The sequence below is a fragment of the Anomaloglossus baeobatrachus genome, chromosome 10 (genome assembly GCF_048569485.1).
Source record: "Anomaloglossus baeobatrachus isolate aAnoBae1 chromosome 10, aAnoBae1.hap1, whole genome shotgun sequence".
Classification (NCBI taxonomy): domain Eukaryota; kingdom Metazoa; phylum Chordata; class Amphibia; order Anura; family Aromobatidae; genus Anomaloglossus; species Anomaloglossus baeobatrachus.
The window spans coordinates 64,626,468-64,652,912 of record NC_134362.1 but is presented as its reverse complement, the minus strand read 5'-3'; the positions used below and the strand labels follow the sequence as shown (position 1 = coordinate 64,652,912).

At 38.5% G+C, this 26,445-nt stretch overlaps 1 protein-coding gene across 1 annotated transcript in view; it reads right to left on the bottom strand.

Moving 5' to 3' along the window:
• Nucleotides 1–26,445, bottom strand: part of LOC142254347 (uncharacterized) — a 172,968-nt gene that overhangs the window by 39,914 nt on the left and 106,609 nt on the right. The window contains exons 24-29 of the mRNA XM_075325393.1: nt 24,996–25,152; nt 19,414–19,542; nt 18,819–18,954; nt 16,156–16,199; nt 12,841–13,113; nt 1,735–12,651 (exon numbers count right to left, since the gene is read on the bottom strand). Of these exons, the coding sequence (XP_075181508.1) occupies nt 1,735–12,651; nt 12,841–13,113; nt 16,156–16,199; nt 18,819–18,954; nt 19,414–19,542; nt 24,996–25,152 (11,656 nt within the window). The remainder of the gene's footprint in view (nt 1–1,734; nt 12,652–12,840; nt 13,114–16,155; nt 16,200–18,818; nt 18,955–19,413; nt 19,543–24,995; nt 25,153–26,445) is intronic.

Here is a 26,445-nt window from a genome sequence, read left to right as displayed (position 1 = left end):
AAAAAGAAGATATGAAGGCACTCACCAGTTTTCTTTGCAGAGAAAGTTTTCAATAAAATGGTGCCAGAGATTGCGGTTTGCACACACACTCACTCTGGCCTCATTTAATAAAGAATTCAACTACAACATGAACATAGCACTGCGTACGCACAGCCATAGGGATTCTGGCACCTGCAAAGGCCCAAAATTTAAATAAAGGGAAGGAAAGCAGACCGTGTATAATTATGTAATACATCAGGCCTCACAGGGACAGATATGAATGAATAAAAAATAATTTTGACTCCTGAAATGCTAAGATGCCAAGTTGAAAAAAATTGTCAGTTAAAGGTAAAAAAAACCTTTGAAATATCACAAAATAAGAATAGAATGTCTGATTCACATGAACTAAAAACTTTAAATAAACAGAAAAACTTTGAGGACAGGCCTTTAATATATGAAACAACAATTTGAAAAATATTATATATAATTTTTCAAAAAAGGAGCAATACATCCAAAATTATTAAAATATGAATTTTTATTGAAGAAAAATATTAAGACATACCAAAACCATTAAAAGAGATGTGTACAGAAACACGCCCCCCGTTGAAACCAGGAAGTAGCGAAACATACGTCGGGGTGAGAGGTTGGCAGCACATTTGATTTGTACCCAGGTAATCATCTTGTATTTTGTTGTGAACTTTATTTTTGTCTATATGCGGTATAATTTATGTTAGCCCCATACAAGCTCAGCACTATGTTGATTTGGGATTAGCCCCATCTATTGACGGAGTTTGGTATTACATCCACAACACTATACCACTGGGTTATTTGCACAGTATATATAATGATTTATATTTTTTATGACCTATTAAGAGTTATGTATTTTGTATTAGTATCCCCATATTGATATTCTATATTTATATTACCCTGATATATATTATTTATTTAATAAGGGGTATGTGCAATTTTATGCACTTGGACACTTTATAAATATCGCCTGTATACCGTGGTGAATGTATTTATGTGGGGAGATCGTTTAATTTACATTGAACTTATGCACTAGTCACTTTTCTACATGATTCTGATATTATCATGTGTAATTTTGGCATGCCGCTATGTCCTCTTTTCTTGTCTGTACACATCTCTATTAATGGTTTTGGTGTTTGAATATTTTTCTTCAATAAAAAATCATAATTTAATAATTTTGGATGTATTGTTCCTTTTTTCAAAAATTAGATATAATATTTTTCAAATTGTTGTTGTGATGTGGGTGCCCTATTTATAGTTTGACCACAATTGTTGTTGATCTTTAATATATGAAATTTAACAAGAAACTTAAAAAAACGATCAACTTAGTACACTTGCATCATATGACAATTGCCTACTCCAAAACTAACATCCTCTTTAAAACTTCTCATTCTCTCTAAAAAGTGAAAATTGCTTACAAATCCAAAAATATTTAAATTTTGTTTTCAACATTTGTGGTTGTATTGCACAGTCCCATTAAATTTACATAAAGCGAAAAAATTAAATCACTTGGTTGAGTTCACATCGTATATGAAGCAGCACAGTGTTAATAGTCTTTGGCTTCAAGAGTCTTAAAAATTCATTAAAATACTAAACTTAAACTTTTTCTGCAAAAGAAAAAGATAAATATTGATCTACTTATCCTGAAAAAAAACTTCAGCCAAAAAAAAGAGAGGAACAGAAAAATAAGCTTTGTTAAAATAAACAGTTACAAAGTAGAAAACATACCTGGGAAAATAGTGGTCGAAATGTGACTACTTGATGCAGACGTTGTACTGGTAGACTTTATTGTTGTTGTTTCTTTTGTTGATGGGCTGGAATCGGGTCTAGATGATGTTCTCATGTGGGTTGTTGATGGAGATGTCGCCATAGTTGTCAATATCTCGTTTTCACAGCAGTACAATTGTGCTTCATAATTAAAACACATATTTCTTGACCCAGGATTATCTTGATTTCTACAAACTAACCCTGTTTTAATGTTACAAGTGACTTTTTGAGGAAGCATTTCAATGGCAATATCTCGATAGGAGGTAGATCTGCATTTTATGTCTTTGATAAATTCTTTTGCTTTGCACACACGAATTCCATTATTCTTGGCTATTTCAAAGGTCTCCACATCTCCTCCATTATTATCAGATGTTGGATGATTTACATCAAACCATTGTGTCCAGTAGCATTGAGAAGGAGGAGTAGTTTTAGAACTCTCTTTCATTGTTGGGTTATTAGATGATGTAGGTTTAGTAGAAGTTGTTGAAAATGTAACTGTGCCAGGAGTAGCATTACTGACTGTTGTAGCTTCTTTCGTTGAAGGGCTGGTTGTGTATCTAGATGATGTCGTCATTTGGGTTGTTGGTGGAGATGTCTTCATAGTTGTCGGCATGTATTCATCACAGCAGTACAATTGTGATTCATAATTAAGGCACATTTCTCCAGGCCCAGGATTATCTTCATTTCTACAAATTAACCCTGTTTTAATGTTACAAGTGACTTTTTGAGGAAGCATTTCAATGGCAATATCTCGATAGGAGGTAGATCTGCATTTTATGCCTTTGATAAATTCTTTTGCTTTGCACACACGAATTCCATTATTCTTGGCTATTTCAAAGGTCTCCACATCTCCTCCATTTTTATCAGATGTTGGATGATTTACATCAAACCACTGTGTCCAGTAGCATTGAGAAGGAGGAGTAGTTTGAGAACTCTCTTTCGTTGATGTGTTATTAGATGATGTAGGTTTAGTGGAAGTTGTTGAAAATGTAACTGTGCCAGGAGTAGCATTACTGACTGTTGTAGCTTCTTTCGTTGAAGGGCTGGTTGTGTATCTAGATGATGTCGTCATATGGGTTGTTGGTGGAGATGTCTTCATAGTTGTCGGTATGTATTCATCACAGCAGTACAATTGTGATTCATAATTAAGGCACATTTCTCCAGGCCCAGGATTATCTTCATTTCTACAAACTAACCCTGTTTTAATGTTACAAGTGACTTTTTGAGGAAGCATTTCAATGGAAATATCTCGATAGGAGGTAGATCTGCATTTTATGTCTTTGATAAATTCTTTTGCTTTGCACACACGAATTCCATTATTCTTGGCTATTTCAAAGGTCTCCACATCTCCTCCATTATTATCAGATGTTGGATGATTTACATCAAACCATTGTGTCCAGTAGCATTGAGAAGGAGGAGTAGTTTTAGAACTCTCTTTGGTTGTTGGGTTATTAGATGATGTAGGTTTAGTAGAAGTTGTTGAAAATGTAACTGTGCCAGGAGTAGCATTACTGACTGTTGTAGCTTCTTTTGTTGAAGGGCTGGTTGTGTATCTAGATGATGTCGTCATGTGGGTTGTTGGTGGAGATGTCTCCATAGTTGTCGGCATGTGTTCATCACAGCAGTACAATTGTGATTCATAATTAAGGCACATTTCTCCAGGCCCAGGATTATCTTCATTTCTACAAACTAACCCTGTTTTAATGTTACAAGTGACTTTTTGAGGAAGCATTTCAATGGCAATATCTCGATAGGAGGTAGATCTGCATTTTATGTCTTTGATAAATTCTTTTGCTTTGCACACACGAATTCCATTATTCTTGGCTATTTCAAAGGTCTCCACATCTCCTCCATTATTATCAGATGTTGGATGATTTACATCAAACCACTGTGTCCAGTAGCATTGAGAAGGAGGAGTAGTTTTAGAACTCTCTTTCGTTGTTGGGTTATTAGATGATGTAGGTTTAGTAGAAGTTGTTGAAAATGTAACTGTGCCAGGAGTAGCATTACTGACTGTTGTAGCTTCTTTCGTTGAAGGGCTGGTTGTGTATCTAGATGATGTCGTCATGTGGGTTGTTGGTGGAGCTGTCTCCATAGTTGTCGGCATGTGTTCATCACAGCAGTACAGTTGTGATTCATAATTAAGGCACATTTCTCCAGGCCCAGGATTATCTTCATTTCTACAAACTAACCCTGTTTTAATGTTACAAGTGACTTTTTGAGGAAGCATTTCAATGGCAATATCTCGATAGGAGGTAGATCTGCATTTTATGTCTTTGATAAATTCTTTTGCTTTGCACACACGAATTCCATTATTCTTGGCTATTTCAAAGGTCTCCACATCTCCTCCATTATTATCAGATGTTGGATGATTTACATCAAACCACTGTGTCCAGTAGCATTGAGAAGGAGGAGTAGTTTTAGAACTCTCTTTGGTTGTTGGGTTATTAGATGATGTAGGTTTAGTAGAAGTTGTTGAAAATGTAACTGTGCCAGGAGTAGCATTACTGACTGTTGTAGCTTCTTTCGTTGAAGGGCTGGTTGTGTATCTAGATGATGTCGTCATGTGGGTTGTTGGTGGAGATGTCTCCATAGTTGTCGGCATGTGTTCATCACAGCAGTACAATTGTGATTCATAATTAAGGCACATTTCTCCAGGCCCAGGATTATCTTCATTTCTACAAACTAACCCTGTTTTAATGTTACAAGTGACTTTTTGAGGAAGCATTTCAATGGCAATATCTCGATAGGAGGTAGATCTGCATTTTATGTCTTTGATAAATTCTTTTGCTTTGCACACACGAATTCCATTATTCTTGGCTATTTCAAAGGTCTCCACATCTCCTCCATTATTATCAGATGTTGGATGATTTACATCAAACCACTGTGTCCAGTAGCATTGAGAAGAAGGAGTAGTTTGAGAACTCTCTTTCATTGATAGGTTATTAGATGATATAGGTTTAGTAGAAGTTGTTGAAAATGTAACTGTGCCAGGAGTAGCATTACTGACTGTTGTAGCTTCTTTCGTTGAAGGGCTGGTTGTGTATCTAGATGATGTCATCATATGGGTTGTTGGTGGAGATGTCTTCATAGTTGTCGGTATGTATTCATCACAGCAGTACAATTGTGATTCATAATTAAGGCACATTTCTCCAGGCCCAGGATTATCTTCATTTCTACAAACTAACCCTGTTTTAATGTTACAAGTGACTTTTTGAGGAAGCATTTCAATGGAAATATCTCGATAGGAGGTAGATCTGCATTTTATGTCTTTGATAAATTCTTTTGCTTTGCACACACGAATTCCATTATTCTTGGCTATTTCAAAGGTCTCCACATCTCCTCCATTATTATCAGATGTTGGATGATTTACATCAAACCATTGTGTCCAGTAGCATTGAGAAGGAGGAGTAGTTTTAGAACTCTCTTTGGTTGTTGGGTTATTAGATGATGTAGGTTTAGTAGAAGTTGTTGAAAATGTAACTGTGCCAGGAGTAGCATTACTGACTGTTGTAGCTTCTTTTGTTGAAGGGCTGGTTGTGTATCTAGATGATGTCGTCATGTGGGTTGTTGGTGGAGATGTCTCCATAGTTGTCGGCATGTGTTCATCACAGCAGTACAATTGTGATTCATAATTAAGGCACATTTCTCCAGGCCCAGGATTATCTTCATTTCTACAAACTAACCCTGTTTTAATGTTACAAGTGACTTTTTGAGGAAGCATTTCAATGGCAATATCTCGATAGGAGGTAGATCTGCATTTTATGTCTTTGATAAATTCTTTTGCTTTGCACACACGAATTCCATTATTCTTGGCTATTTCAAAGGTCTCCACATCTCCTCCATTATTATCAGATGTTGGATGATTTACATCAAACCACTGTGTCCAGTAGCATTGAGAAGGAGGAGTAGTTTTAGAACTCTCTTTCGTTGTTGGGTTATTAGATGATGTAGGTTTAGTAGAAGTTGTTGAAAATGTAACTGTGCCAGGAGTAGCATTACTGACTGTTGTAGCTTCTTTCGTTGAAGGGCTGGTTGTGTATCTAGATGATGTCGTCATGTGGGTTGTTGGTGGAGCTGTCTCCATAGTTGTTGGCATGTGTTCATCACAGCAGTACAGTTGTGATTCATAATTAAGGCACATTTCTCCAGGCCCAGGATTATCTTCATTTCTACAAACTAACCCTGTTTTAATGTTACAAGTGACTTTTTGAGGAAGCATTTCAATGGCAATATCTCGATAGGAGGTAGATCTGCATTTTATGTCTTTGATAAATTCTTTTGCTTTGCACACACGAATTCCATTATTCTTGGCTATTTCAAAGGTCTCCACATCTCCTCCATTATTATCAGATGTTGGATGATTTACATCAAACCACTGTGTCCAGTAGCATTGAGAAGGAGGAGTAGTTTTAGAACTCTCTTTGGTTGTTGGGTTATTAGATGATGTAGGTTTAGTAGAAGTTGTTGAAAATGTAACTGTGCCAGGAGTAGCATTACTGACTGTTGTAGCTTCTTTCGTTGAAGGGCTGGTTGTGTATCTAGATGATGTCGTCATGTGGGTTGTTGGTGGAGATGTCTCCATAGTTGTCGGCATGTGTTCATCACAGCAGTACAATTGTGATTCATAATTAAGGCACATTTCTCCAGGCCCAGGATTATCTTCATTTCTACAAACTAACCCTGTTTTAATGTTACAAGTGACTTTTTGAGGAAGCATTTCAATGGCAATATCTCGATAGGAGGTAGATCTGCATTTTATGTCTTTGATAAATTCTTTTGCTTTGCACACACGAATTCCATTATTCTTGGCTATTTCAAAGGTCTCCACATCTCCTCCATTATTATCAGATGTTGGATGATTTACATCAAACCACTGTGTCCAGTAGCATTGAGAAGAAGGAGTAGTTTGAGAACTCTCTTTCATTGATAGGTTATTAGATGATATAGGTTTAGTAGAAGTTGTTGAAAATGTAACTGTGCCAGGAGTAGCATTACTGACTGTTGTAGCTTCTTTCGTTGAAGGGCTGGTTGTGTATCTAGATGATGTCGTCATATGGGTTGTTGGTGGAGATGTCTTCATAGTTGTCGGCATATATTCATCACAGCAGTACAATTGTGATTCATAATTAAGGCACATTTCTCCAGGCCCAGGATTATCTTCATTTCTACAAACTAACCCTGTTTTAATGTTACAAGTGACTTTTTGAGGAAGCATTTCAATGGAAATATCTCGATAGGAGGTAGATCTGCATTTTATGTCTTTGATAAATTCTTTTGCTTTGCACACACGAATTCCATTATTCTTGGCTATTTCAAAGGTCTCCACATCTCCTCCATTATTATCAGATGTTGGATGATTTACATCAAACCATTGTGTCCAGTAGCATTGAGAAGGAGGAGTAGTTTTAGAACTCTCTTTGGTTGTTGGGTTATTAGATGATGTAGGTTTAGTAGAAGTTGTTGAAAATGTAACTGTGCCAGGAGTAGCATTACTGACTGTTGTAGCTTCTTTTGTTGAAGGGCTGGTTGTGTATCTAGATGATGTCGTCATGTGGGTTGTTGGTGGAGATGTCTCCATAGTTGTCGGCATGTGTTCATCACAGCAGTACAATTGTGATTCATAATTAAGACACATTTCTCCAGGCCCAGGATTATCTTCATTTCTACAAACTAACCCTGTTTTAATGTTACAAGTGACTTTTTGAGGAAGCATTTCAATGGCAATATCTCGATAGGAGGTAGATCTGCATTTTATGTCTTTGATAAATTCTTTTGCTTTGCACACATGAATTCCATTATTCTTGGCTATTTCAAAGGTCTCCACATCTCCTCCATTATTATCAGATGTTGGATGATTTACATCAAACCACTGTGTCCAGTAGCATTGAGAAGGAGGAGTAGTTTTAGAACTCTCTTTCGTTGTTGGGTTATAAGATGATGTAGGTTTAGTAGAAGTTGTTGAAAATGTAACTGTGCCAGGAGTAGCATTACCGACTGTTGTAGCTTCTTTCGTTGATGGGCTGGTTGTGTATCTAGATGATGTCGTCATGTGGGTTGTTGGTGGAGATGTCTCCATAGTTGTCGGCATGTGTTCATCACAGCAGTACAATTGTGATTCATAATTAAGGCACATTTCTCCAGGCCCATGATTATCTTCATTTCTACAAACTAACCCTGTTTTAATGTTACAAGTGACTTTTTGAGGAAGCATTTCAATGGCAATATCTCGATAGGAGGTAGATCTGCATTTTATGTCTTTGATAAATTCTTTTGCTTTGCACACACGAATTCCATTATTCTTGGCTATTTCAAAGGTCTCCACATCTCCTCCATTATTATCAGATGTTGGATGATTTACATCAAACCACTGTGTCCAGTAGCATTGAGAAGGAGGAGTAGTTTTAGAACTCTCTTTCGTTGTTGGGTTATTAGATGATGTAGGTTTAGTAGAAGTTGTTGAAAATGTAACTGTGCCAGGAGTAGGATTACTGACTGTTGTAGCTTCTTTCGTTGAAGGGCTGGTTGTGTATCTAGATGATGTCGTCATGTGGGTTGTTGGTGGAGATGTCTCCATAGTTGTCGGCATGTGTTCATCACAGCAGTACAATTGTGATTCATAATTAAGGCACATTTCTCCAGGCCCAGGATTATCTTCATTTCTACAAACTAACCCTGTTTTAATGTTACAAGTGACTTTTTGAGGAAGCATTTCAATGGCAATATCTCGATAGGAGGTAGATCTGCATTTTATGTCTTTGATAAATTCTTTTGCTTTGCACACACGAATTCCATTATTCTTGGCTATTTCAAAGGTCTCCACATCTCCTCCATTATTATCAGATGTTGGATGATTTACATCAAACCACTGTGTCCAGTAGCATTGAGAAGGAGGAGTAGTTTTAGAACTCTCTTTCGTTGTTGGGTTATTAGATGATGTAGGTTTAGTAGAAGTTGTTGAAAATGTAACTGTGCCAGGAGTAGCATTACTGACTGTTGTAGCTTCTTTCGTTGAAGGGCTGGTTGTGTATCTAGATGATGTCGTCATGTGGGTTGTTGGTCGAGATGTCTCCATAGTTGTCGGCATGTGTTCATCACAGCAGTACAATTGTGATTCATAATTAAGACACATTTCTCCAGGCCCAGGATTATCTTCATTTCTACAAACTAACCCTGTTTTAATGTTACAAGTGACTTTTTGAGGAAGCATTTCAATGGCAATATCTCGATAGGAGGTAGATCTGCATTTTATGTCTTTGATAAATTCTTTTGCTTTGCACACATGAATTCCATTATTCTTGGCTATTTCAAAGGTCTCCACATCTCCTCCATTATTATCAGATGTTGGATGATTTACATCAAACCACTGTGTCCAGTAGCATTGAGAAGGAGGAGTAGTTTTAGAACTCTCTTTCGTTGTTGGGTTATTAGATGATGTAGGTTTAGTAGAAGTTGTTGAAAATGTAACTGTGCCAGGAGTAGCATTACTGACTGTTGTAGCTTCTTTCGTTGAAGGGCTGGTTGTGTATCTAGATGATGTCGTCATGTGGGTTGTTGGTGGAGATGTCTCCATAGTTGTCGGCATGTGTTCATCACAGCAGTACAATTGTGATTCATAATTAAGGCACATTTCTCCAGGGCCAGGATTATCTTCATTTCTACAAACTAACCCTGTTTTAATGTTACAAGTGACTTTTTGAGGAAGCATTTCAATGGCAATATCTCGATAGGAGGTAGATCTGCATTTTATGTCTTTGATAAATTCTTTTGCTTTGCACACACGAATTCCATTATTCTTGGCTATTTCAAAGGTCTCCACATCTCCTCCATTATTATCAGATGTTGGATGATTTACATCAAACCACTGTGTCCAGTAGCATTGAGAAGGAGGAGTAGTTTTAGAACTCTCTTTCGTTGTTGGGTTATTAGATGATGTAGGTTTAGTAGAAGTTGTTGAAAATGTAACTGTGCCAGGAGTAGCATTACTGACTGTTGTAGCTTCTTTCGTTGAAGGGCTGGTTGTGTATTTAGATGATGTCGTCATGTGGGTTGTTGGTGGAGATGTCTCCATAGTTGTCGGCATGTGTTCATCACAGCAGTACAATTGTGATTCATAATTAAGGCACATTTCTCCAGGCCCAGGATTATCTTCATTTCTACAAACTAACCCTGTTTTAATGTTACAAGTGACTTTTTGAGGAAGCATTTCAATGGCAATATCTCGATAGGAGGTAGATCTGCATTTTATGTCTTTGATAAATTCTTTTGCTTTGCACACACGAATTCCATTATTCTTGGCTATTTCAAAGGTCTCCACATCTCCTCCATTATTATCAGATGTTGGATGATTTACATCAAACCACTGTGTCCAGTAGCATTGAGAAGGAGGAGTAGTTTTAGAACTCTCTTTCGTTGTTGGGTTATTAGATGATGTAGGTTTAGTAGAAGTTGTTGAAAATGTAACTGTGCCAGGAGTAGCATTACTGACTGTTGTAGCTTCTTTCGTTGAAGGGCTGGTTGTGTATCTAGATGATGTCATCATGTGGGTTGTTGGTGGAGATGTCTCCATAGTTGTCGGCATGTGTTCATCACAGCAGTACAATTGTGATTCATAATTAAGGCACATTTCTCCAGGCCCAGGATTATCTTCATTTCTACAAACTAACCCTGTTTTAATGTTACAAGTGACTTTTTGAGGAAGCATTTCAATGGCAATATCTCGATAGGAGGTAGATCTGCATTTTATGTCTTTGATAAATTGTTTTGCTTTGCACACACGAATTCCATTATTCTTGGCTATTTCAAAGGTCTCCACATCTCCTCCATTATTATCAGATGTTGGATGATTTACATCAAACCACTGTGTCCAGTAGCATTGAGAAGGAGGAGTAGTTTTAGAACTCTCTTTCGTTGTTGGGTTATTAGATGATGTAGGTTTAGTAGAAGTTGTTGAAAATGTAACTGTGCCAGGAGTAGCATTACTGACTGTTGTAGCTTCTTTCGTTGAAGGGCTGGTTGTGTATCTAGATGATGTCATCATGTGGGTTGTTGGTGGAGATGTCTCCATAGTTGTCGGCATGTGTTCATCACAGCAGTACAATTGTGATTCATAATTAAGGCACATTTCTCCAGGCCCAGGATTATCTTCATTTCTACAAACTAACCCTGTTTTAATGTTACAAGTGACTTTTTGAGGAAGCATTTCAATGGCAATATCTCGATAGGAGGTAGATCTGCATTTTATGTCTTTGATAAATTCTTTTGCTTTGCACACACGAATTCCATTATTCTTGGCTATTTCAAAGGTCTCCACATCTCCTCCATTATTATCAGATGTTGGATGATTTACATCAAACCACTGTGTCCAGTAGCATTGAGAAGGAGGAGTAGTTTTAGAACTCTCTTTCGTTGTTGGGTTATTAGATGATGTAGGTTTAGTAGAAGTTGTTGAAAATGTAACTGTGCCAGGAGTAGCATTACTGACTGTTGTAGCTTCTTTCGTTGAAGGGCTGGTTGTGTATTTAGATGATGTCGTCATGTGGGTTGTTGGTGGAGATGTCTCCATAGTTGTCGGCATGTGTTCATCACAGCAGTACAATTGTGATTCATAATTAAGGCACATTTCTCCAGGCCCAGGATTATCTTCATTTCTACAAACTAACCCTGTTTTAATGTTACAAGTGACTTTTTGAGGAAGCATTTCAATGGCAATATCTCGATAGGAGGTAGATCTGCATTTTATGTCTTTGATAAATTCTTTTGCTTTGCACACACGAATTCCATTATTCTTGGCTATTTCAAAGGTCTCCACATCTCCTCCATTATTATCAGATGTTGGATGATTTACATCAAACCACTGTGTCCAGTAGCATTGAGAAGGAGGAGTAGTTTTAGAACTCTCTTTCGTTGTTGGGTTATTAGATGATGTAGGTTTAGTAGAAGTTGTTGAAAATGTAACTGTGCCAGGAGTAGCATTACTGACTGTTGTAGCTTCTTTCGTTGAAGGGCTGGTTGTGTATCTAGATGATGTCATCATGTGGGTTGTTGGTGGAGATGTCTCCATAGTTGTCGGCATGTGTTCATCACAGCAGTACAATTGTGATTCATAATTAAGGCACATTTCTCCAGGCCCAGGATTATCTTCATTTCTACAAACTAACCCTGTTTTAATGTTACAAGTGACTTTTTGAGGAAGCATTTCAATGGCAATATCTCGATAGGAGGTAGATCTGCATTTTATGTCTTTGATAAATTCTTTTGCTTTGCACACACGAATTCCATTATTCTTGGCTATTTCAAAGGTCTCCACATCTCCTCCATTATTATCAGATGTTGGATGATTTACATCAAACCACTGTGTCCAGTAGCATTGAGAAGGAGGAGTAGTTTTAGAACTCTCTTTCGTTGTTGGGTTATTAGATGATGTAGGTTTAGTAGAAGTTGTTGAAAATGTAACTGTGCCAGGAGTAGCATTACTGACTGTTGTAGCTTCTTTCGTTGAAGGGCTGGTTGTGTATCTAGATGATGTCATCATGTGGGTTGTTGGTGGAGATGTCTCCATAGTTGTCGGCATGTGTTCATCACAGCAGTACAATTGTGATTCATAATTAAGGCACATTTCTCCAGGCCCAGGATTATCTTCATTTCTACAAACTAACCCTGTTTTAATGTTACAAGTAACTTTTTGAGGAAGCATTTCAATGGCAATATCTCGATAGGAGGTAGATCTGCATTTTATGTCTTTGATAAATTCTTTTGCTTTGCACACACGAATTCCATTATTCTTGGCTATTTCAAAGGTCTCCACATCTCCTCCATTATTATCAGATGTTGGATGATTTACATCAAACCACTGTGTCCAGTAGCATTGAGAAGGAGGAGTAGTTTTAGAACTCTCTTTCGTTGTTGGGTTATTAGATGATGTAGGTTTAGTAGAAGTTGTTGAAAATGTAACTGTGCCAGGAGTAGCATTACTGACTGTTGTAGCTTCTTTTGTTGAAGAAGTTGTAAATTTCATTGATGGTTCTGTAGTGGTTACAAAGACTTGCGTTGTTGGAGAATTGAAGGTTTTGGTTGACATAGTTGTTGATGCAGATGTAGTTTTCATGGTTGTATGGATTTTTTCTGTAGGCATAGCTGCGGTTGTATTCTTGGTTGTAAATATCTTCCTGGTTGTGAAATCAAGTGGCAGTGATGGAGGTGGTGTTGTGCACTTATATAGTTTAACAATTCTCCCATCTGTATCGCATTCCATCTGGTTGCATTTGCTTTCTTCATTATTGGAATATGGAATGGTGTCCTTATAATTGTACATCTTGCCTTCATATGTGCACCGACAAGCTTAAAAGAATAATCATAATTATTAAATTTACTATTAATTTTTTTAGATTTTTAAATGTCTTATTTACTTTCTACAATATACCTTATCTTATTCACAGATACTTAACTTAATATTATTTACAATATTTTTATTATAGTTATTTTCTTCTTACATTACCACTTTCTTTACAGATCTATAAGCATCGTTCTAGATTGCTCCACAATTTTCAATGTCAACGGATCTTTCTATGGTCACAAATTTCTGCAGTGTCTCTGTATTTAGGTTAGAAAATGCTTTTTTTTTGCATTTGCTTATGGTCAGAATTCCAATATTTTTACAAGAGGACTAGTTGTTTCATGCCATATACAGTAGTTCTCCTGCTCTGTGTACCTCCCCCTCCCCCTCCACCACTGCTTAGCAGCTTTCTATCACTGTGTTGTGCGTACAGCAAGTTGCCAATCAGACGAGTGGGTGAAGATTTATAAAGACAGCACCCTCAACATTATATTTGTTTGCACACCCCATTTGAGCCTGGGTCCCGCTTTCTTGAGTATAGGCTTTATTATTTTTCCTGGGTTCTCCCACGCGTGGAATTAAAAGAAGTTGTCCTAGTAATGGACAACATCTTTAAAGGTTCAGTTCCTATATATTTTATACACTGTCTTAAAGGAACCACTTTTTGCAGTGTGAGCAGTGTGAGCTGGAAAACGTTAGACTGCTGTTGCTATCTACAGTTTTGGATGCTTTGGCAACAAGTTGGTGCTTAGTAGTATACAATCCTAACCAATTGTGAAATTCAAACTCAGATTGACTTAAATTTGTGAAATGGAGGTCCTAAGTGTTGTAAATTATATAATTGATGAACTCATCTAATTTATGTGTGCCTCCTTTACAAATATTAAAAATGTAACTTATAAACCTTTTATAAACTATACAGTCTTTATAGAAGTATTAACATTTGTAGATTAGATGGTTCTCAAAATTTTCTTCAAACAAATTTACAAAGCTGGGGGCAACATTGAACCCCACAGCGGTCACTTTTGTTTTGTTTGTAGATGGTGTTCAAGAAAGAAATAGTTGTGTTCCACAATAAAATATAAGCCTTTTTGGATAAAGCACTGTACAGGAATGCACACACTTATGTAGATGTCTTGTTTTTGGTTTGATGAAGGGGAGCAGATCCTTGAAGCCATTTAAGAAACAGTATGAATAAAATAGTATCTTTCATCATTTGTCTGGACTGATGCTACATTTTTTGAGAGTGACAGTGTCAATGCTAGCATCTTTTTTTGTACTTTATACATACCTACTAATCTACTATTGTTTGGTGAACAGTCTTAAACTCTTATCGAGAAAAGATGGAAAACTAGGAGATGCCAGTCACCAGCAGTTACTACTATGAATTTAACCCTATAACAAGCATGGCTATGCATTGCTATGATATTTGGAAACATCACCATTATGCCCCCTTAGAGATACTGGAGTTGTAACCCTGATATTCTTAGACAGTGAGACAGTTTTCCTAACTCTGGACTGTCCAGCTGGAACCAGGATGGTTGGAAGATATGCTTCATCTGCTTATTGACAGATTTCTCCCTATGAGCATTAAAGGGAACCTGTCACCAGTTTTGGCGACTATAAGCTGCAGCCTCCACCACTGAGCTGTTATGTACAGCATTCCACAATACTGTATATAAGAACCAAGGCCATGCTGTGTTACGTAAAGAAACACTTTTATAATGCTCACCTAGAGGGGTAGTCTGGTCCAATGGGTGTCACTGCTCTCCGGTCTGGTGCCTTGTCTCTCTGCTCTGGCACTTCCTCTCTGCTGCAATATCAGTCCTCCTACTATCCAGCCCAGGCCAGCATTGTGGTCCAGTGCAGGTGCACTTTGATGTGCCCTGATGAGGGCAGATCAAAGTAATGTGATGCGCAGGCTGAAGGAAAGGTTAAGAACTGCCTACCCATGTGCAGTACAAGACTTTGATCTGCCCTGAGCAGAGCAAATTAAAGTGTGTCTGCATAAGACCTTAGTGCCAGCTAGTGTGCATAGCATAGGACGTGTCATGCACATGGACCTCAGAAGAAGGAGGACGGCAATTGCCACAGAGAGGAGATGCCAGACCGGAGATAGGAGGCAGAGAGCAGTGATACCCATAAGATTGGACCACCCCCATAGGTGAATATTATAAAAATGTTTTTTACACAATACAGCATGGCCTGGGCACTTATATACTGCACTCCAGAATACTGTATATAAGAGCTCAGTGGTGGTGACTGCGGCTTATAGTCATCAAATCTGGTGACAGGTTCTCTTTAATATGTAGAACGTTGTCAATCAGTGCCTGTAAAACCCGCATAGTTTGCCTGGAAAAGATGTAGAATTTCAAGTAAAAAGACAGGTACCACAATGGAACAAGAGATCCAGATTCAGAAAACTGTAATCTAACTTGACAAATTCTATGGCTTATGCTATGTTAAGTTTTTATAAAACTTTAGTTTACAAGCACTTTGGAATTTTACTTGTGAATGGCGATCTGGGTAACTCCTTAAGTTACCCAGATCCTAAGCAGTTTTAGAAAAGAAAATGTCTTATAATTCCAGGAAATAATAAAATAAGTCTTACCCTAACATAGCGATTTATGACCTCTCTTATTCTGACCCTGCCTCTGAGCTTCCTTTCCAATCTCTACCTGTGGTGGGTCATCGCTAATGCCAAAGATTGGCCGCAGAAGCCAAATTTCCACGTTGAGAAGTCAGGTAAATATCACTTCTTTTATTATTTTATGCCATTCTAAAACTTTTTTTAATTGATTAATTAACAACACCTATAAAAAGGCTACTTATGATTCGCTTAAAAAATTGCAGAGGTAATTTTGTTAATCCTTTTGCATTTAGCCATTAATGTAAACTAACAAAAAACACTATACTGGGTTCAGATGATTGCACTCTCAGCTTTGGTATGTGTATACAATAAAATTAATTCTACGGATGAATACCACCTATAAACAGGTAATCTGATATAGGGCAAGATGAAACTTTACAAACTAAAAAGTACATACCAGTTGTATTGTAATCACATCTGATCTGATCCATAGTGCAAACACTGAAAATAAAAGGAGAGAACAACTTTCATATTCGTAAAACACACACGCTATACATATTTTTAGAGTTGTCACTCTGCTATCAATACGAAGGTTTTGAGAAAAAGTGAGCATTTAAGTTTTTGTGACAGAGTTTCCGAAAAATAGAACATATGGAGCCCTGAATTGATTAAGCAAGAAGTGTCCAGTAATGGATAACCCCTTTAAGTGCCCCGTTATGGTAATACAATTTAACTGAAAATAGGGCTCATGCAAACAGCATGCATAATTTGCATATGTAAATCTGATCACACTCAACTATGCATGTCAATGAGCCAATGAAAAAAATTGGTCTGCACTCAGATGTGGGATTTAACACGCGTCGGCAGGGAGGCATGTCATTCCCTGTTACCATCTACAGCCCCATGACATGATCATGGAGTGCCGATACGTTGTCATGACAGCTGGGGGTCAGCTGATGACCCTTATGTCTGTCAAGGGGACACACTATTACCCATTCCTATCGATGACCCCATGACGTGATCTCGAGGTGCTGATGAGTTTTCATGACAGCCCGGGATCAGCTGATGAGCCATGTGTCTGTCAATACGATCCTGCCATGAACAGTGGCTCCAAGTTGACATTCAGAGCAGAATATGATTTCAGCTACACAGAGCAGTGCTTATGCACTGCTATGTATAGAACAAACATTAGGATAAAAACTGCTTCAAGTCCCTTAAGGGAACTGATAAATACAATAAAAAGTAAAAAATTAAAATAAAAAAATATGAAAAAAATAAAAAAAACACAAGTTCAAATCCCCCTTTTTGCCCCATTGAAAATAAAACAATTAAAAATTACACATATTTAGTATCAAAATAATTATTCTGATCTGTAAACAGTGTAACAAAAAATATAAAAAAGCAAGAATTACTTTTTTCAGACCATCGCAATATTGCAATAAAATACAATAAGAAGCGATCAAAACATTGCATCTACTAAAACATGGTATCAGTAAAAACGTCATTTTGGGGTGCAAAATATAAGCAATTACTTGGCCCCAGATCACAAAAAATAAAAATGTTACAATTCTCAGAAAATTATGCCAAAAGCTATTTTTTTTTACTAAATTCAGATTTTTTTTTTCACTACTTAACTTGAAAGAAAAATTATACATGTTTGGTTATCTTCATACTTGTACTGAACTGGAGAATCATATTGCCAGGTCAATTTTACCATGTAGTGAACATGGTAAATAAAAGACCCTAAAAACAATTTTGCAATTTCCCAGCACTTCAGTACACTATGTGGTAAAATGAATGGCTTCACTCCAAACTACAACTCGTCTTGTAAAAAAATAAGACCCTGTATGGCTAAATTGAAGAAAAAATAAAAAAAAGTTATGGGTCTTGGCAGAAGGTGGTTGTTACGGGCATATCATGGCTGATCAGATCAGCCATCATGTGCAGGGAAAGATGCTGGCTCAGCATGTGAGCCCACATCAGAGGCAGGGAGATGAGCTATTATGTAAATATACTTCAAATGTTGTGACGTGGTTAAAAGCACCACTACAGCACTGAAAAAAAAAATGGTGGAGTAGTGATTTAAGCATATGTGAAGTTTTATAAACAAGAGAGTGAGGTAGAAGATAGATCACTAGGAATCATAGACAGAACAGGGCTCTTGTGCAAGAACAATATATGGGTCCTTTGCAACCCAAGAGCTCAACAAAATGCACATTTCCACCTACTCTGAAAGTAGAAATGGGCCCCCTTATTTCTTGGGTCCCTGAAGCAAAATAGACAGAAGTGACCAGCATTTCAGGGTTATTTTTGAGGGGTAGGAAATATGTTTGATATGAAGAAATTTACTTAACATCTATCAAATGAGATCATAAAGTTGTCTGAAAGTGCAGTAACCATTTCAAGGAGAGCTATCATCAGTAAAAGACCTACAGTATAAATCTGGTTTGTGTTAAATGTATTATTTTTTAAATTTTGACAATATTTTGTTTTTCATATTACAATCTGTATTAAAAATTAAAGATATAAATTTAGCAATTTTCACACAGGCCACTATGGATTTTAATTTCCTTTCGTTTCAGGAAACAACACAAGTACATTGCCCCAATGGTCAGACACGACCCTTTCTTTTGTATTGAAGTGACTAATGAGCATAAGGAGGGGGAGCAAGGGGGCTGTGATATCGCCTATCCTTATTAGTGGATCTTGTGTTATCAGCTGTGTATAGAGACATTACGTGTAATTGAAATCTGTCCCCTGATATTATAAATCCTTGCTGTAAATTCTTGATAAATGGACAGTGAAAATTACAAGATTACTAATTTACAAATATATATATATATATATATATATATATATATATATATATATATATTTTAATAAAGGTTGTGAAATGAAACAAAAAAAAAAAGACTAACTATTTTTTAAAAATACTTTAAGCACAAAAAGTTTACATAAACAATAGGTAATTTTCTAAGGGAATACAGCCTTAATTTACCATATCTTTTTACTATTTGGAATTCCTAAGAGAATGCAGGCTTAATTTACCGTATCTTTTTACTATATGGAACCCAATTCAGAAAATGACATGATGCTGTAAATTCTTATCTCAGTTCTTACCAAGAATAACAGTTACGTGGCACAAAATCTCCATAGTTATAATGTATTCCATTGTCAACGCAGCCACACTGAGCCACACACTTCATAGTATCTTCATCTAAAAAGGGTCTGGATGGTGGGCATTTAGGATAACAGCCTATAGCATGGATGGAAAAGTTTAGTTAAGTACGTTCCAGTATTAGAAAATATACAATGATACTTAACTACAAAACTATACAATACTTAGGTTTTTATTCACAAATAGCCTACTGCTTCATTAAAAAAATAAATCAATTAAAATAATCATTACACAACTATTAAATCTCTGGAGGCTCCAAAAATTAAATATGTGACTAATGGTTATTTTATATAGAGAACACATTTGCTGCAATTATTCCGATTATTCCAAATTCTGGACAAGCCACTTAATTTTACAATGTAATGAATCATCAAAAAAGCCATTTAATTTTGCCACATTTTGTCAAGCGATTTCGAATTTTTGACAACACAATTTACAAATGAAAATTAAAAGTTTATTCTGAATCGTTCTAAATAGGGGATGTAGTGTTGCACATGGCATACAATATACCTGAAAAGAGTACATTTGTTTAGTTACCTTCACAGCCTGAAAGTTCATGTAGACACTCTCCTTTGGGGTTACGGCAAGTCTTCATACATTTATCGCCACAGGCTTTATAATGCCATTCACATTCTCCAACATCATTGTAGTAATCGCAAAACATAGCTGGTGAAACAAGAGAAATGCTCTAAGTATGCATAATTTCACAGGAACAGAATCAATATACAGTGGAACTTTGGATTAAGAGTAACTTGGTTTGAGAGAGTTTTGCAAGACAAGCAAAGCTTGTTAACAATTTGTAACTTGGTTTAAGAGCAATGCTTTGCAATAAGAGCAAATACTCACTGTGCACACTTCCGGTTCTCTCCTTTTACCACGCTCTGACCCGCTCTGGAGGTAACTTTCAGTACATATGTACTGTACACAGTATACCATTGTACAGTACAGTATATACTATTTAGCATGTCTATCAATTTGCATTTGTGGATAAAGTATTGTACTTTCTTTCGGCTAACCAGTGCTGCACATTGCTTATACTGTACCTCTCGCACACCAACAATTCTATTGTAAGCTAAAGTGCAGTATAATTTGCTTTATATGTTTTTTACTGTACAGTATTTTGTATTACTGTACTGTAATAATTTTATATGCATACAGTGCAGTATTTCGTATTACTGTGATAAGTTTGTAGAAATACAGCAAATATTTTTGGGCTGTGGAATGAATTGTCTGCGTTTCAATTATTTCCTATGGGAAAATTCACTTTGATATAAGAGTAACTTGGTTTAAGAGCACACTCCCGGAACCAATTATGCTCAGAATCCAAGGTTCCCCTATATATATTAGAATAGGAAAATGTTTTTTCTGACTCACTGTTTATTGATTTCTGTCTATACAGCATCTTTAGAGACCATTTAAGAGGTTTTCAACCTTCCAGAAAATGGACCACAAAAGTAAAGTGCTAAAAATAAGACATACAGTAGGAACTCAACCTCCGTGTATTCAATGCCAGCTTCCCGCTGCTGTTCCAGTATTATTGTTTTGGCTGCAGTGATGGCGTCACATTGACGATGCACATCACCACTGTAGCCAGTCACTGAGATCATTGGCTCATGCCATCTACCTTCCATCATAGCCACTCTTCATTTACTCTGCTATTTTTAGTTTACTACTATTTTCCTATAAAGGGACTATACAGTAGAAGTCTGGCAACAAAAGTGAATGCATCCCTAAGTGAAAATGGCCAAATTGTGTCCAATTAGTAATTTTCCCTCCCTGGTGTCATGTGACTCATTAGTGGTCTCAGGTGGGAATGGGAAGCAGGGGTGTTACATTTGGTGTTATCGCTTACACACTCTCTCATACTGGTCACTGGATATTGGAACATGGCTCCTTATGGCAACGAATTCTCTGAGGATCTGAAAAACAGAATTGTTGCTCTACATGAAGATAGCTGAGGCTGTAAGAATATTGCAAACACCCTAAGGGCGGCTTTGCACGTTGCGACATCGCAAGCCGATGCTGCGATGTCGCACGCGATAGTCCCCGCCCCCGTCGCAGGTACGATATCGTGTGATAGCTGGCGTAGCGAAAATTATCGCTACGCCAGCTTCACATGGACTCACCTGCCCTGCGACCGTCGCTCTGGCCGGCAACCCGCCTCCTTCCTAAGGGGGTGGGTTGTGCGGTGTCATAGCGACGTCACACGGCAGGTGGCCAATAGCGGCGGAGGGGCGGAGATGAGCAGGATGTAAACATCCCGCCCACCTCCTTCCTTCCGCATATCCTACGGAAGCCGCGGTGACGCCGGTAGGAGATGTTCCTCACTCCTGCAACTTCACACACAGCGATGTGTGCTGCCGAGAGAGCGAGGAACAACATCGGACCGTCACGTCAGCGTAATTATGGATTACGCCGACGCTGCACCGATGATACGATTACGACGATTTTGCGCTCGTTAATCGTATCATCTAGGCTTTACACACTACGATGTCGCATGATATGCCGGATGTGCGTCACTTTCAATTTGACCCCACCGACATCGCATCTGCGATGTCGTAGTGTGCAAAGCCCGCCTAACACTGAGCTGCAGAATGGTGGCCAAGACCATGCAGCGGTTTAGCAAGACAGGTTCCACTTAGAACAGGCCTTGCCATGGTCGACCAAAGAAGTTGAGTGCATGTCCTCAGCGTTATATCCAGAGATTCTTTTCAAAATAGACGTATGAGTGGTGCCAGCATTGCTGCAGAGGTTACCAGGGTGGAGGTCCATCTGTCAGTGCTCAGACCATACGCCGCAGAACAATATTCCAACATAATAATGACTCCAAAAACACCTCCAAGACGACCACTGACTAGCTAAAGAAACTGAGGGTAAAGGTGCAGGACCAGCCAAGTGTCTCCAGATCTAAACCCTATTGAGCATCTGTGGGGTATCCACAAATGGAAGGTAGAGGAGCGCAAGGTCTCTAACATCCACTAGTTCTATAATTTCATCATGGGGGATGGAATAGGATCCAGTGGCTCCTTTGAAGCTCTAGTGACCTCTATGCCCAATAGAGTAAAGACAGTGCTTGAAAATAAAGGGGGCCACACAAAATATTCACTTTTTAGACACAATTTGGTAACTAAGGGGTGACTATACATTAATGACTGTGTTGAGTTATTTAGAGGTCACACCGAATTTACACAAATACACAGTTATACAAGCTACTGTATAGTCTTATTATTTATTATTATAGTGCCATTTATTCCATGGCACTTTACATGTGAAAGCGGTATACATATTAGGGACAAGCAAAATAATCATAAACAAAACAAGGCACAGACTAATCTAATAACATATTTAAAAAATATGAGGGGTGTTCTTACTTTTGTGATATTCTGTATGTATGTATGTATGTATATATGTGTGTGTTTTATTGATCCACAATATATAAATGTCTGTGGTGCAAGCATAGTGTACTTGATCCTTCTTAGTTCTTTAAAGGGAATGTATCACGTTTTTTTATTTTTGTATTAAAAACAGTGATTATGAAATCAAGTATTTTTAATACAAAATGAAAATCGCAGCTTATTTAGTTTTTATGTAATTCTAATTTTACTGGAGGCACTGGGGGCCATGATGGATTTGCTGTGTGTGTAACGACAGTTACTCACTCCTTTATGGCAGCCCTTGTGCATAGAGAACAGTGGTCGGTATCCGACCCCATTTAGCAACATTAGAGAAGGCGTCTGCTGTGACCTGGACGTGCCCCCTGGGCTGTGCAGATCACAGCAGAGGGAGGAGATCAGCGCCATCATTGTGGAGCTTACAGTGTATGCTGTTTGCTCCACTTTACATCTGTAAACCACCGGGTTGTGTGAGTACAGGCCGCCTACCCTACCCTCCCCTCCCCCCGTTACTATCTCCGATGACACCCCATCCCTCCGCTCTCCCCAGCCCCCGCTCTGCCCCCGCTACTGCTACTGCCGCCCCTCCCTCCGCTGTTACCGTCTCCGATGACACCCCATCCCTCCGCTCTCCCCAGCCACCGCACTGCCCGCCATCGTCACATGTGTGTGTGTGTCTATGTGTGCCACTGCATGTGAGTACCGCCACTGCTACCGCTGATACTATCTGCACGGCTGTGTATCTAATCCTCTCCTGTGTGATACTATCTGCTGAGCTATGTATCTAATCCTCTCCTGTGTGATACTGTCTGCACGGCTGTGTATCTAATCCTATCCTGTGTTATACTGTCTGCACGGCTTTGTATCTAATCCTTTCCTGTGTGATACTGTCTGCACGGCTGTGTATCTAATCCTCCCCTGTGTGATACTGTCTGCTGAGCTGTGTATCTAATCCTCTCCTGTGTGATACTGTCTGCATGGCTGTGTATCTAATCCTATCCTGTGTGATACAGTCTGCAGGGCTGTGTATCTAATCCTATCCTGTGTGATACTGTCTGCACGGCTGTGTATCTAATCCTCTCCTGTGTGATACTGTCTGCTGAGCCGTGTATCTAATCCTATATTGTGTGATACTATCTGCTGAGCTGTGTATCTAATCCTATCCTGTGTGATACTGTCTGCACGGCTGTGTATCTAATCCTATCCTGTGTGATACTGTCTGCTGAGCTGTGTATCTAATCCTATCCTGTGTGATACTGTCTGCTGAGCCGTGTATCTAATCCTATCCTGTGTGATACTGTCTGCTGAGCTGTGTATCTAATCCTGTCCTGTGTCCTGCTGTCCTTGGTGACACTTTAGACATTTCTGGTCACCAACAAAAGGGCTCCGCACTGTGTCCCTACATGTCATTCTCTGTTATCTGTTGTAAACACTCAGATTTGGAGGTAGGAGGTGTGCCATCACACACAGGAGAGCAGACTCCACCCACTTTACTGCAGCTGTAATGTGAGTTTTTTTTACAGTTGGATTTCTGTAGGATTTCAGAAGCTGCTCCCCCTAGTGTTTAACAGTGGAAAAAATCAAACTTTTTAAATATTTTTTTATATTTTGCTCAATTAAAAAATAATAATAATATTTAAACAAAACATTAAAATATTATTACTTTACATTTTTTCCAGTTATTGAATTTTTTTTTTCTGATGATACATTCCCTTTAATAATATATGTAGTGCTAGCCATGTTCTATATTCCGCAGTGTGCATTGACACAAAGTGGCTTTCTCCAAGGCCTTTCACCCTACTATCTATATGCATCATCATAGTGTATGTACTTTAATAACAAGATGATTTTCCTCATTTATTCCAACATCACTCCACTCAGCTTGTTTCGTCTATTATTTAGAAGGTGGATGGTGGATGGTAGATGGATGTTTGTGGAAGGTTGACTACCCCTTGAATACCCCTGGACATATATAGGATACGATGGTGGATAATTTATTGGTGTCTGAAGTTATGACCCCCATTGCTCTCTGAGATCGGGTCTCTGAAGACCCACATCGTATCGGAGTGGAGATCGAGCATGCGCACCTCCATTCTATTCATTCTCGATGAAATTACTGGAGATTGTCGCACTCTCTACTCAACCCCAAGTTAGTAAAACATAAGAGCAAGTAAATATTGTTTATAGATATTCATATATTTCCATTGATTAAACAAATTGTATTGTTTGAGTTTAAATGTGTTTTTCTTCAAGTGGGTTCTGGGGCACCTCAGGTTCCACTAAGGGGTGAAAAGAGGCATTGGTGGAAGAAAGCATGGCATCAATTTTGGCAGTTGGAGACAATTTATTTCCTAATGTAAACAATATTCACTACACTAGTGCCCTGCATATAATAGGTACCAACGTCTTACCAAGAACTGAAAGTTTTGTAATTTAGGCCCCTCACTAATACTTGCTACTGCTAATAATTCTTATTCAAATGAGGGGAAAAAGAATTTATTGGACCTTACAGCAAAGTCAGGAGTGGACCCCCACTTTTTATTAACAGTAGCCTGGAATGATTACTTTTTCTTGCTCCTGAATGGCCACCTCCTTGCTGTCTCTTGGCCTCAGATTGGATTCACACATGCAGATTTTGGTTCTGTTTGCAATTTCTCTAGGCCTCAGTCGTGAAAGGTTGAACCTAATTTTCTTATTTCTGATTATGTTAAAAGTATTCAGACTTACGGCATATGGTTGGCGTTCTCCAATTTATGCATATTCCATTTTCACTGCAAGCTTGGGCATATAGCGCAACAGTAGTGCAAAAGCATTCACAATCTCCACCGGTATCACAGGCACATGAGTCACTAATGCAGGATTCATAATATGTGCTGGGATCAACCTGTGGATAGAGATAAACCTGTGCTAAGATTTGTTCTTCATTAGTTCATTAGCTCAGGGAGTTGGATGCCAAAGTAGCTCATTCATCAGGGAATGTCATTGTGCTAAATTTTGTAGCACAACGGATTACGTGGAGTCACATGCATTCTTAGGACCCATAGGCAAAAGTAACATCTCTTTAAAGGGAACCAATCAGCAGGATTTTCATATATAACCTAAAGCTAGTGCTATACTGGCACTATCAGGCTGATTTTCTACATATCTTTAGTGGTCAGCTCGGATATTTAGGTTTTGAAATCCAACAGAGTAAAGTTTATAAAATCATCAGCTTCTTGAGTGAAAGCAGCTGAGGATCAGATAATATCTGGGGGGGTATTCATAGTTATCCCCTCCCCCTGTTAGAATTAGCATAAATATTATACAATGGACCTAGCAGGACTTGTGGTGAGGTCATACCCATGTGACCAGAAGAGGCGGGGCTTCAGCCAACAGAAAAATGTTGCTTTATGGTATCAGCTTTGTTGGCCCAGGGCCCGACCATTCTGGTCATATGGGTATGACCTCCCACTGGTCCTGCAAGAGAAAATGAAAATCGATTGTATAATACTTATGCTAATTCTAACAGGGGGAGGGTATAACTATGAATATCCCCCAGATATTATCTGATCCTCAGCTTCGGTCACTCAAGAAGCTGATGATTTTATAAACTTTTCTTTCTTGGATTTCAAAACCTAAACATCTGAGCTGACCACTACAGGTATGTATAGAATCAGCCTGATAGCGCCAGTATAGCACTGGCTTTAGGTTATATACGAAAATCCTGGTGATTGGTTCCCTTTAAGTATCGTCTAGCAAATTAGCAGGAGGGACACTGATGAGATGTCAGTCAAGCTACGTAAGGAAGCGTATTGGTCTGCATTTAATCCACAGTAGGAGGTGCTGAAGGAGTGGGATATGGTCCCAATAATCATATAAGTTGTAAAGGCTACTTTACACGCTGCGATATCGGTCCCGATATCGCTAGCGTGGGTACCCGCCCCCATCTGTTGTGCGACACGGGCAAATCACTGCCCGTGCCGCACAACATCGCGCAGAGACGTCACACATACTTACCTGCCTGGCGATGTCGCTGTGACCGGCGAACCGCCTCCTTTCTAAGGGGGCGGTCCGTGCGGCGTCACAGCGACGTCACTGAGCGGCCGCCCAATAGAAGCAGAGGGGCGGAGATGAGTGGCCGGAACATCCCGCCCACCTCCTTCCTTCCTCATAGCGGCCGGAAGGCAGGTAAGGAGAG